At 36.0% G+C, this 13,344-nt stretch overlaps 1 protein-coding gene across 4 annotated transcripts in view; it reads left to right on the top strand.

Moving 5' to 3' along the window:
• The window catches only part of GSK3B (glycogen synthase kinase 3 beta), a 207,564-nt gene that overhangs the window by 127,585 nt on the left and 66,635 nt on the right, over positions 1-13,344 (top strand). For all 4 annotated transcript variants that reach the window (XM_066347732.1, XM_066347731.1, XM_066347730.1 and 1 more), the window contains 3 exons: positions 2,798-2,928; positions 6,667-6,773; positions 10,799-10,896. In XM_066347732.1, coding sequence (XP_066203829.1) covers positions 2,798-2,928; positions 6,667-6,773; positions 10,799-10,896 — 336 coding nt within the window. The remainder of the gene's footprint in view (positions 1-2,797; positions 2,929-6,666; positions 6,774-10,798; positions 10,897-13,344) is intronic.

The following is a 13,344-nucleotide window of genomic DNA, read 5'->3' as shown; positions in this document are numbered from 1 at the left end:
ATTATCTATACATTTTACATCATGCTTCATTTTAAAGAAGGCTTAAACTTTTCCAGCTTTAGTTCAATAAAATGTTAAGAATACACTTAAATTGCCTGACCTGTGGTGGCGCAGTGGATAAAGCGTTGACCTGGAAATGCTGAGGTCGCCGGTTCGAAACCCTGGGCTTGCCTGGTCAAGGCACATATGGGAGTTGATGCTTCCAGCTCCTCCCCCCCTTCTCTCTCTCTGTCTCTCCTCTCTCTCCCTCTCCTCTCTAAAATGAATAAAAAAAATTTTAAAAAGAATACACTTAAATTAACCTCTCTGCAGTTTTTATCATGCCTGTTTGAGGGAAAGTAGATTTCCTGTTAACTTTAATTAACTAAGTCTTAACAATAATCTCTAAATACGGTGCCTTTGACAGTGCTTTATCTGACCTTTGGTTATTTTTTTGCTGTTTTTTACCAAGTCACTGGTATTTTTGGTTTGATTCATTTCAAAAAGTCTTTCCATGGTATATAACTTGGCAATAGAGGTCAGAAGGTTAGTAGACAGAAAAACTTAAAGTGAACCAGGATATAGACCTTGGGATAAACAGAAGGTTTAACATATTCGTAGTTGGTTTGACTGGAAACCTTACTGATAAACAGTCAATTAATACATATTTTTTATGTTGTCTGTAAAGTCATGGTGCACTTTTGACCGGTCACAGGAAAGCAACAAAAGACGATAGAAATATGAAATCTGCACCAAATAAAAGGAAAACCCTCCTAGTTTCCTACCTATTCAGTGCAGTTCGATGTGGGCTCACACACAGATTTTTTTAGGGCTCCTTAGGTAGCTATCCCATATAGCCTCTACAGACTCGTCACTGACTGATGGCCTACCAGAACGGGGTTTCTCCACCAAACTGCCGGTTTCCTTCAACTGCTTATCCCACTAAGTAATGTTATTCCTATGTGGTGGCGCTTCGTTATAAACATGCCGATATTCACGTTGCACTTTGGTCACGGATTTGAATTTAGCGAACCACAGAACACTGAACTTTCCTCTGTAACGTCCACATCTCGACTGGCATGGCCGTGGGCTGCTCCGCTGTATACACGGTGTTACGTCATCATCTGCGCATGCACACATGCTGCCACATCATCCTACAGAAACTGGAAAGGTTTTCCTTTTATTTGGTGCAGATTTCACATTTCTATCGTCTTTTGTTGCTTTCCCGTTGCTGGTCAAAAGTGCACCATGACTTTACGGACACACTGTATTACATGCAGTATTCTTACAATAAAGCTGGAGAGAAGAAAATGTTAGTAAGGAAATCAAAAGGAAAATACATTTGTAGTACTATACTGTATTATTAATACTGTAAGTTTACATTATCTGTTTATGTAAGATTAATCATCTGATAAATTCTTTCAGTACCTAAATCATTATTGTCTTGTATGATCCAAAACACTATGTATTTTATGTATTACGAACACTAGACATAAATATTGAAAAGATAATTTGAAAAATAAACTATTTAGAGTTGTAATGATTTATGTACTGATGACAAAAAAGGAGCAATATGATAGCTTTATGGTAGCCTAGTGTAATCAATGTGATTGCTTCATATTTGTAAGGAAACCTCAAAAAATTTGTCCAGTATATTTGTTGAAAAAAAATGCACATATAAGTGGACCTATGCAGTTCAAACCCGTGTTATTCATGGGTCAACTGTATTCAGATTTCTTCATAAAGTTCCTCTTTTCTCCCATCAAGAGTCTGATTCTTTCTTCCATGCAGACCCAGTTTCTTTGTGCTCTTTTTCCTAATTGAAATAAATATTCTTTTAAGTTGATGTCAGTAGTCAGCTAGGATCTATTTTTAAATGGCATTTTAAAGTTTACTTAATTCTGAAGGATATTAATAGGAAGTATAGTGATGCTATTAACAGGTTTACTGATCTCTTGATGGATTTTCTCAGTTCACATGTGAATTTTGCCAGGCTTCTGTATCGATAACCCTTGGGGCTGACATCTTAGGAAACTATTATTCCAGAGACGAAACTGCAAATACTTTTAAAGAATGATGAACTTAAAAATTGAAAACTGCCTGACCAGGCAGTGGCGCAGTGGATAGAGCGTCAGACTGGGATGAGGAGGACCCAGGTTTGAGACCCCGAGGTCGCCAGCTTGAGTGCGAGTTCATCTGGCTTGAGCAAAGCTCACCAGCTTGGACCCAAGGTCGCTGGCTTGAGCAAGGAGTTACTTGGTCTGCTGAAGACCTGTGGTCAAGGCACATATGAGAAAGCAATCAATGAATAACTAAGGTGCTGCAATGAGAAATTGATGATTGAAGCATCTCATCTCTCTCTCCGTTCCTGTCTGTCTGTCCCTGTCTAGCCCTCTCTCTCTCTCTCTCTGTCCCTATTAAAAAAATTTTTTTTTTTAATTGAAAACTTAGCTTTTGGTTTGTTATTTATTAGTCACATGATTTGGAATTACCTCTATGAGCTTTTTATCTCTTTGGGGGAAAAAATCTTAGGTTTGTTCTGCATTGGTAGTAAAATAAAAATTTACAAGGCATGTTGTAAAATATTCTTTTTTAAGTTATTAAAGAATGGTGTAAATGTAATATATGGTTAATGAAACTTTAATTAGCTAACTAATATAGAAATGACATAAAACTTGTTATAGGAAGATGGAGTGCTAATAATCCCTGGCATTTTACTTGTTCTTCTGTTCTGAAAATCTGTTACTTTATTTATTGCTTAAAGATTCTAATTGTTTGGGATAGAAGGTGTTTAATTGATTTTTACTATTTATTCCAGTTGTATATGTACCAGCTGTTCCGAAGTTTAGCCTATATTCATTCCTTTGGAATCTGCCATCGGGATATTAAACCACAGAATCTCTTGTTGGACCCTGATACAGCTGTCTTAAAACTCTGTGACTTTGGAAGGTAAGCTAACTTTCCTTTCTTCTCCCATTCCTCCTCTCCTGCCTCACCCTTCTACTCCATATGCTTTTTAAAATTTTACTTCTTTTATAATATCAGTCTAAAAATACAGTCATCCTAATTCAGGGAATATAAACTAGTTCAGCTCTGTGTGAGTTTTGGTAAATTTTGTCAGAATTGTAATGTTCTTTTATCGAGCAATTTAACTCCTAGGAATTACTCCCTTAGAAATACACATTTTTAAAATATAGTGTTATATAGAGAGATTTTTATCATAACATTGTTTATAAATGTCTGTTAGTAGAAAAATGACCAGATTAATTATGACATGAGATGACTCTGAATTGAAAAGTAATGATCTCTAAGAAAATTTAAATTTAAAAAGTAGGGTCAAGACTGTATATATATAGTATACTCCCTTTTTTGTTTTAAAAACAGAGTGTAGTCATATGCATACAGATACATACATGGTTTACTTCTAGAATGATATATAATAAACCTATGGCATTGATTAGGAAATTTTTTCACTGATTGTACTTTTGTATTGTTTAAATTTTTATTATTTGTATATAGTCTATATAGTCTTTTTTTGTGTGTGGCAGAGATAGAGTCAGAGAGAGGGACAGATAGGGACAGACAGACAGGAAGGGAGAGAGATGACAAACATCAATTCTTCGTTGCGGCTCCTTAGTGGTTCATTGATTGATTTCTCATATGTGCCTTGACCGGGGGCTACAGCAGACGGAGTGACCCCTTGCTTGAGCCAGCGACTTTGGGTTCAAGCTGGTGAGCCTTGCTCAAACCAGATGAGCCCACGCTCAAGCTGGCGACTTCGGGGTCTCAAACCTGGGTCATCCCAGTCCGATGCTCTATCTGCTGCGCCACCGCCTGGTCAGGCTATATAGTCTTTTTAGAAAGATTATTATGTATTACTATATGTCTTTTTAACTTCAGAGTTAACCTCAGATTAGAGATGAAGTGAAAGGTCTAGTGGCTGCACTTTGCTTCTTTCCATCTGTAATTTAGTCTCTTACTCTCCCTTTTCTGCAAATTTCAGTATACCTTTTGTTTTCTTAAACTTATTCCTTGGTGTAATAATACTGTGTGATAAGACTTCATCCTTTCTATCTCCATAATCCTGAGCATCTTGTTCCTCTCTGATCTAACCTTTCAGTATGAAGTCAAGCCTGTATCCCCATGTAACTGTAGGCAATCAACCTTCTGCCTAATCACATTCTTAGTCCCTAAGATGTCTCCATATAATCTGGAATCAATACTTCTTTTCATTCTCACAAATATTTGCTTTTTAACTCATCTCTTTATAGACATTGACCCACACCTGTTAATACCTGTATTCCTACCTCTTTGTGATACTTTTATGTCAACCCACAGTTTAAAGTTTAGTTTTAATATAGGATATATTTTCCTCAAGCTGTTTCTTCCAAGAGTCTTAACAAACATATCTGCTTTGCTGTGAGTGAATTCTTCTTTGTTTCACAGGGTGTCCTTCTTTCAGAGCATTTCCTTTTTTATAGTTTTCTAATTTCAGAGACCTATTACAGGATCCAACTCATTTTGTAGGTCAAGCTCTGTTCCTTCAACTATCAGAAAGGGGTGAAGGATATCAAATAAACTCATTTGATGCATGAAACAAAGCACTGCTATTATCTATAGGACAAGCTGCCCAAATCATATGCATTTTATTTTTATGTGATGTCATCTCCCCTGAGAGTCACTGATTGTTATGGACTGTAAAAAGACTTATAAGGCCCTAGCCTGTTGGCTCAGTGTAATAGAGCATTGACCTGACGTGTGGACTTCCTGGGTTCAATCCCTGGTCAGGGCACACATGAGAAAGGACCATCTGCTTCTCTTCCCCTTCCCCTTCTCTTGCAGCCAGTGGCTTAATTGGTTCAAGCATTGGCCCTGGGAGCTAAGGATAACTTGTTTGGTCTGGACATCAGTCCCAGGCATTGAGGATAGCTTGGTTTTGGTCAAGGTGTCGGCCTCGAGTGTTGAGGATAGCTTGGTTGATTCAGCATCAGCCCTAGATGGGGGGATTGCTGGGGGGACCCCGGTTGGGGCTCCTGTGAGAATCTATCTGCCCTCCTCTCACTTAAAAAAGACTATAAGACATCATATTTAGTAGAGGTTCTCTTCTTACTGTAGTGTCAACACTTGATATTGATCATTCCATTGGGGCATAGAAACTGCTTTGTTTCAATATATTTAGAATAGGGTTTTCACCTATATGGTAATAGGTCATTTTTAATAGCTCTGATAACAGACCTGGCTTTTTTGTTTTTAACATTTGGTTTTGGCAAGTAGTTTAGGATATACTTTAGAGCTTTAGTGCCAGGTTGGTGGTGACTTGAACAAAACAGTATGCCTCTCTTGTTAATAATTTTTTACTGGATAAAATAGGGCCTGGAAATAAGGGGAGGGCTAGTTGGGCTTTCTTAAGACTTTATGTGACTACTATATTGGATGCTGTCAACCCTCAAATGGCAGGAAGTTACAGCTAGCCTTACCTGAAGAGAAAGAAGGTAACTCCATCAAGTAGTGAAGAAACTACAGGCTGTGGAGTTTTCAGTATTTCCTTCTTTATCTTACAGTAAACTTATGACTATATAACTAGAATCTGTCTTTCTAATAAAAAAATTCTTCAGAAGGTAGAAAGATTTTATCAGTTAATGCTGAAAGTATAGTTTTCATGCATCCTAAAAACAGAGATTATAATATTTATTAATCTATAAAGTGGTTGCTGTGTGTTACTTTTGGAGAATGTTAAAAAATAAGCTGCCACCCACCTTCAAAATTTATGCCGAAGGATGAATAGGTTAAGGTCAAAGTTATCATAGACCAGAAATAAATGGAAGAAAAGAAAGCCCAAACTTTGAAACCCTTATGACTGCTTTCATCTATCTCTACTCTGATTTTTCTGTACCTTTACCTCAAAAATTTCTTACCTTGTTGCTCATTAATTTTTATTTTGTTTGTATTCATTTCCTGTATTTATCCTTATTATTATGTCAAAATAGTTAGCTTCTACATTTTATTTCATTGTATTTTCAAGTTACCTTAGACATCTCAAAAGAAACTAATTTTAATTTCCTTTAATGTTTAAAATACATGCCACAAACTTTGGGAAGGCAAATTGGATTAAGAGAGCATGCAATTAAACACAGGACAGCAATTAGAATTAATAGGCGGTGTGAATCCTTTCTTCTCTAAAGGAGTGAGCCTGTCTTTTTATTGGGTATTGGATGTTTAGACAGTTAATAAATTGATTAAGATGGTAGAAAAATAGATTGGGTCTGTAAGTCTTGGAATAGTCACTCTGAATCAGTAGGCAAATTATAAAAGAGTGGCCAATTTCTAACCCTTAGAAAACATTGGGTAAAAGCATTCTTACATTATAATCTATTACCATACTTTTTGCTAGGGAACAGAGGATCAGAAGAAATTCAGAATTTATGTTTCTGTGACTTGTCATCTTTTTTTTGCTAGGTGACAGCTGACAAATGTAGTCTTTAAAAATTACTGTGATTTTTAAAAAATGTTAGTGCCATGTTAAATTGTTTCGTCAGGGATAGTTATGGTTTATATTTTCCATTTTTATATGTTACATGATTTGGATTACAATCTTAGATAAATATTTAGTTTTGTGAATGACAGTAGTTTAGGTTCTTTAAAGATTTAGATTTATTTTAAAATTTTTCTGCTTTATATTTTTGTTAGTGCAAAGCAGCTGGTCCGAGGAGAACCCAATGTTTCGTATATCTGTTCTCGGTACTATAGGGCACCAGAGTTGATCTTTGGAGCCACTGATTATACCTCTAGTATAGGTAAGTACTGAATCTGAATATAATGGCTTGTAACTATTTATTGAATCTTGTTTTTAGTAATTTAGCATTACTAATCTGTCACTTAAATATAAAGATGGATATGTCCTAAAATGTAGGGTTTTTTTCCTTAAAGATTGATAGGCAAAAATTTGTACAATATTTAAAATTTAATTTTTAGAATTTAAAATTACTTACTAATCTACTTTTAGATTTTAGATTTTTCAAATAAAGTTTTTTTATGATTGCATGATTTCTTTATGATTACATCTGTTTTTAGCTTTAACTTTCAAATTAATCCTAAATATGCTTTTCTTTTTTTTTTTTTAATTCCCCTGAAATACTCATTTCTGAGCTTGATCAACAGGTAGAGATTTTGCAGCCATTAAGTTTATGATGAAAGTAATGGAATGACCATATTGTTGACTTTCCTACTATGCTGTCTCAATTAGTTACTTAATTTAATTCGGATTAATAAAAACACTTTTGACATTTTTATTAGTAGTTTGGCTAAATGCATTAATTCTGTAGAAGTCTTCATGAAAGATCGTTAGTAGCAGAAGGAATTGAATAGAGACAATTTGTTTCAGTCTTCATTTATCTTCTCTTCTGCCCCATTTTTGCCCAGTAACAGAGAGTGAGCATAGTCAGTATGATTAACTAGAAATGAATAGAAAGCTAAGAAAGGAGATTCAACCTTAGGTTAGGTCAAGTGGAGGTCAAAATTATTTTATTATATATTGTTTTTGAAGGGCATTCCTTAGTCCAGAAACAGAAGCATACAAATTCCAAGAAGACAAAAAAGCCAACAAAAGGCCACAAAGTTTCGGTAACAAAAAAGTAAGAAAAACCAGAAGTTGGGACAATTTTCTCTCTCTCTCTCTCGTATTGTTTTTAAGTGAGAAGAGAGGAGGCAGAGAGACAGGCTCCCACTTGCAGCCAACCAGGATTCACCCTGCAAGCCCACTACGAGTCTGCCCATCTGAGGCTGTTCCTCAATTGCTCAGCAACCCAGCTCTTCTTAGCACCTGAGGTGGAGGCCATGGAGCCATCCTCAGCACCCGGGCCAGCTTGCTCCAGTGGAGCCTTGGCTGCGAGAAGAGAAGAGAGATAGGGAGAAAAGGAAGGGTGGAGAAGCAATGGTCGCTTCTCCTGTGTGCCCTGACAGGAATTGAACCAGGGACATCCACAGGCCAGGCTGATGCTCTACCACTGAGCCAACCCACTAGGGCTTCAGTTTTCTCTTTTGATGCAAGTAGTTCTCTGATATAAACAAAGGCCACTAAACAGAAATGCACTACCAGTTTTATAATGCCAAAGGGAAAAATGCCAAGGGGCCAGCAGTTTTACCCACATTTCTTTTGTACCACTATTGCAAATGTAAACATAGTGAAAAAGGCAGATAACATCTTAGTATTCTTAAGAAAATAGCTTGGCCTTTCAGGAATTGGGAAAAGGACCAAGGGGATTAGGGCTCTGTAGACCCTACCTGAGACCTGTGAAGGATAAGGAGGAGAGAGGGAGAGAGAGAGTGAGTGTGTGTGTGTGTCTGTTGCTCAGAGTTTCTTATGGCTACATTATATAACATGTTAAGGGGCATATGAGAAATAGTGAAAAGTATATTTTGGATGGAATAGAACTAGATTTGAGTTCCAGGTTTATTGCTATTTAGCTAAACTGTAAAGTGGAGATTACTAATAGTTCTGCTTACCTTTAAATAAAATGTTAGGACTATAGAAATGAAGTGAAAGGACTATAGAAATGTAAGGAAGTATTCATTTTGTGGTATTTATTGACTTGACTCTCCCCAAGAGTAAATTGCAGCCCCTTATCTTTGGAGATGTCATTGGATTTTTGTAGCCCCCCCATCTCTTTCTCTCTCTATATATATATATATTTAAGACTTTATTCATTTTAGAGAGAAGACAGAGAGAGAGAGAGAGAGAATGGGGGGAGGAGTAGGAAGCATCAACTCCCATATTTGCCTTGACCAGGCAAGCCCAGGGTTTTGAACCGGCAACCTCAGCATTCCAGGTTGACGCTTTATCCACTGCGCCACTGCAAGTCAGGCCTTGTAGCCACTTTATATTTTATGTGTTATAAAATATATGTTACTGCCTGACCGGGTGGTGGCGTAGTGGATAGAGTGTCGGACTGGGATGAAGAAGACCCAGGTTCAAGACCCCGAGGTCGCCAGCTTGAGCCAGGGCTCATCTGGTTTGAGCAAAAGCTCACCAGCTTGGACCCAAGGTGGCTGGCTCAAGCAAAGGGTTACTTGGTCTGCTGAAGGCCCGCAGTCAAGGCACGTATGAGAAAGCAGTCAATGAACAACTAAGGTGTTGCAATGCACAACAAAAACTAATGATTGATGCTTCTCATCTCTTCGTTCCTGTCTGTCTATCCCTCTCTCTGACTTACTCTGTCTCTGTAAAAAAATAAAAAATATATATATGTTACTGATCATCTGCATACCAGATAATTGGGATGAGTTGTGCCTCACTAAATGCAATTTGCTTCTTTAAAAAAACTAAGACCACATCATCTGACACTTCGAAGCATGTTTTTATAAACCTCTGACCCTCTTAAGCATGCATTACTTCTATAAATGTTCATGTGCCTAGCAATTCTTTGGAATTTTCTTACACCCCTCCACAAAATGTCAGTGTAGTCTGTTTTCTCTGTTAGCAACTAATTATCTGGACGTTTAGAGTACCAGTTTTTCTGTAGCCTCTATTGCATGGCTAAAGTCACATTCTGACTTTCTAGGCTTAGTACTCACCATATGCCACCAATTTTACTCTGGGGCCTTCTAAAATTCTAACAAGCCTAGGTTTGGCCTTCCTTTTTATACTTAGGATACTTGCCTTATAACACTCTGGAAGATTTGTAAACAGAAGAAAACAAAAAGATATTTAGAAGTGCACGGAATACAGAGACATTTTAGAAATATTTTAAACAGTGATATTTGAAGTGAAAGAGTAGCTGGTTCTGGCTAGACTGTTGTCATATTTGGACATAACCATTGGCTCTGATTATAATTTTCTTACAAAGAAATGGTAGAATGAGAACAAATGGTTTCTTTCAGTTAAGTAATTGAGCTTACAGACCCTTGAAGAAACAGTTAATTGTTCTATGATGATAGCGAGGCAGTTATTCAAGACAGTGGTATCTTGATTGGGGATTGAAATTGGGATCCAGGCCTACCTCTGCTCTTCAGTAAAGTCTTCTTTACCATGGACAAGTCATTGAATTTTATTGTGCCTTAATTCCCTTATCTGTGAAGTAAGTTTGTTAAACTAAATGGTCTTGAAAGGTTGCTTTTGCCATGAATTAAAGTATGAAACAATACTATTTTGGCTTAAATTCCAAATAACCAGAAAATTAAGTGTGCCAAAGCACTTATTTTTTTGTGCTTTCTGTTTAGTGCTGTTCTATTCTGTTCGGAGAACATCATCCATTTGTCATGTGAAGTAAGAATGGAAGAGATTTTGGTGTCTGCCAGAAAGCGAACGATAAAATATCTTGGCTTTAGTAATTTGCTTGAGTTAACATGTATTAAAGATCATTAGTATAATTGCCACTTGAATCTTTTGATTTAATCTTCTATGGCAACAACCACTATACAATACTATTCCTTAATGTTTTTTTACTCTTTATCTCCCCTATTTGTAGCTTGAATCTTGCTTAAGAAAGTGTTTCATGTTCTTTATAATGAAGTGCAGTTATTCTCCTGCAAGACCTTCTGAGATGAATTATTTTGTATTTTAGAGACTTGAACACATGACATTTGATAATAGACTATCTTTCATTGGAATATTATTATTGGCCTTGATTCCTCTTTAGTAATTTTAATACTTAATTTTAAAATGCATTAGGAATAGTTTGATGACTTTTATTCTCTGTTCTAGATTTGTAATCTTTGTCATATTTTTTCTGTGATCAAAGTAAAATTAGAAAATGTATAAAAATATTTTTCAACTCATCTTAAGCTACAGTATTGAAAAGACTTTGTTTTCTTTTTGCTTCAGATGTATGGTCTGCAGGCTGTGTGCTGGCTGAGCTGTTGCTAGGACAACCAATATTTCCAGGGGACAGTGGTGTGGATCAGTTGGTGGAAATAATCAAGGTGAGAGGGTTGAATTGCAATTTTGAACTGGTAGGAATTTTGTTACTATTCTAAGAATGCATATCATATACGTCCATGAAAAACTTAAAAAATGGAGAAAGTGATCCAAGGTCATATAGCAAGTTCAGGTATAGAGGAAGTGTACGGACATAACCTTTCAGATTCTAACTGAATTATTCTGTTCTATGATCCTGGAAAAGCAATTTTGGATATCTGATGCAAAAAATGGGATATATTTGTTACTTAAAATAGTTAAGAGCTATAGGATAACTAAATTGTATATAAAGTGAGAAAAAGCACAGGCTATGTGTTTTTTTTAACCATGTATTCTCTGCTGAACACATAGAAGATGCTATTTATTCAGTATATAAATATTTATAAAATGGAAGAGTGAATATCTACATGTATGAGTAGACCACTGATAGAAGCAGAATTTTGACTCATAGGTTTGATACAATTTTATTTATTAGGTCTGTTATCTTGGAATTAATATTGTCTTAGAATAGTAGAGGTAAGATTATAATTGGGTTTCTAAATGTAATTTTTAAAAGGTTTTGATATTCAAGCTCTTAAGGAATTTCCCATCCCTTTTAAAAAAATCTAAAATCTATATATGTAGACCACTAGATGAGTTCATTCTGAGGTTATAGTTTGGCCAAAGCAATGACTCCTGTGTTTTGGACTTTATTTTTGATTTTCCAAATGTTTCATAGAAGTGAAAAATTTTAAATCTCTATAGAGGTTGGATAGTCCAATCCTCCATCCAATGCAAGGATATTCTCAGTCACCTTACTGACAGACAGTTTCCAGTGCTAGGTCCAGTCCTCAGCTCACTGCTTTGAGATGAGGCAGCCTGTTCTGTCTCTGTACATCTTGAATTTAGTTTTATTGTATTGAGCCATAACTCATTGGTAGCTTTTACCAGTCATATACACAGGACTGTGATTATTTTTAAATCCTTGTACTTCGTTCTGTGTATAAAATTGTCACTTTTGATGATAAGGTGATTTTGTTAGATATCAGTTATGCAAATGTGGTTGAAAAGATCAGTGTATATTGAAGAATCTTCCATGCTAGCCATATAATTCCTGTCATTTGCACCTGAGACCACTGTGGTATTTTCAGTGTTTTGTTTTTTTCTTTTTTGTAAGAGTTTTTTTTTTGTAATGAGTTTCAAGTTGAACCTTTAACCTTTATTCAGCAGAGTTATTTCTTTCCTGATTCCCACACTATGCTCAGATCTAAATTCAGATATTTCGATCGTTTTGTTTCCCAAAAGCCTGTGTATTTCCCATCATTCAACTCATACAGGGGTTGGCGAACTTTTCCTGTAAAGGGCTAAATAAAGTATTTAGGGCTTTGTGAACTAAAATGCAAATCAGAGAGATATATAACAAAAGAAAATAAATGTGCACAAATGTTTTATTGATGAAATTCAAAGTTAATAATAAGGTACCATTTTTTTTGTAAGACAGTCTACTAATTAGTAGATTAAAGTTTCTTTGGGGGCCTACAACATTTAATTGGTGTTCAAGTTAGTGTTCACTATCATCAAACTGATTGCAAATGATTATCTGTAAAGTCAGTTTTTTAGTTCATGGGCCCTATAAAAGCAGAGATTGGGCCACAGTTTGCTGACCCATGCTTTAGTGCAACCATTTAGCATTTTTTGTATTCCCAGGCTTTCACTTATTGAACTGATGTACAAATCTCTGGGCCTATTGCTATTCTATTTGTCATATATGTTTAGCTTATTAGAATTGTATGATTTCTCTACTGATTACAGTTAAGAATTGTTAATAATTTTAATCAGTTCATACATGATATAAATGAAATTGCTCAGGAAGACAAGTGCACATCTGTGATAAGTCCATATCTTATGCTTGCCATCCTGTCTTACAAACCTTTATGTCCAGAGATTTTTACCACTTTTTGTCCAGTCCTTGTAATTCAGTTTATGCTTATTTAATAGATTTTAGTAGAAACTGTCAGTTTGTTATTGATGATTTAAGACTTTATCTGCATTTAGGGCTTATTTGTTGCAGGTTGGTCCATGATCAATTTGAAGCAGTAGGCCAACTCAAAAACACAACACTCTCTTTTCTCTTCTCCTTCCTTCCTTTTTTTTTCTCTCTCTCTCTTTCTTTCTTTTTTAATTTTTCTATTGATTTGAGGGAGGGGAGAGGAAAGAGAGAAATAAAAGCATCAACTCATTGTTTCACTTAGTTATTCCATTCAGTTGTGTATTCATTGATTGCTTCTCCCTAAGTGTCCTGATGGGGGCGTCGAACCTGCCGTCTCTGGTGCATCTGGTTCATGCTTTATCCACTGAGCCCCCTCGGCTAGGGCCAAAACACTTTTTCATTTATGTGTTTTCTTGCCATTTTGCATTTATACCTAAGGAATATAATCATCACCGTGCTGCAGTTCCAAGTCAATGTCTATAAA

Source organism: Saccopteryx leptura, chromosome 8, assembly GCF_036850995.1.
Source record: "Saccopteryx leptura isolate mSacLep1 chromosome 8, mSacLep1_pri_phased_curated, whole genome shotgun sequence".
Classification (NCBI taxonomy): domain Eukaryota; kingdom Metazoa; phylum Chordata; class Mammalia; order Chiroptera; family Emballonuridae; genus Saccopteryx; species Saccopteryx leptura.
Note: the sequence above shows the minus strand (reverse complement) of the source record. Positions and strands in the feature narration are given on the sequence as shown.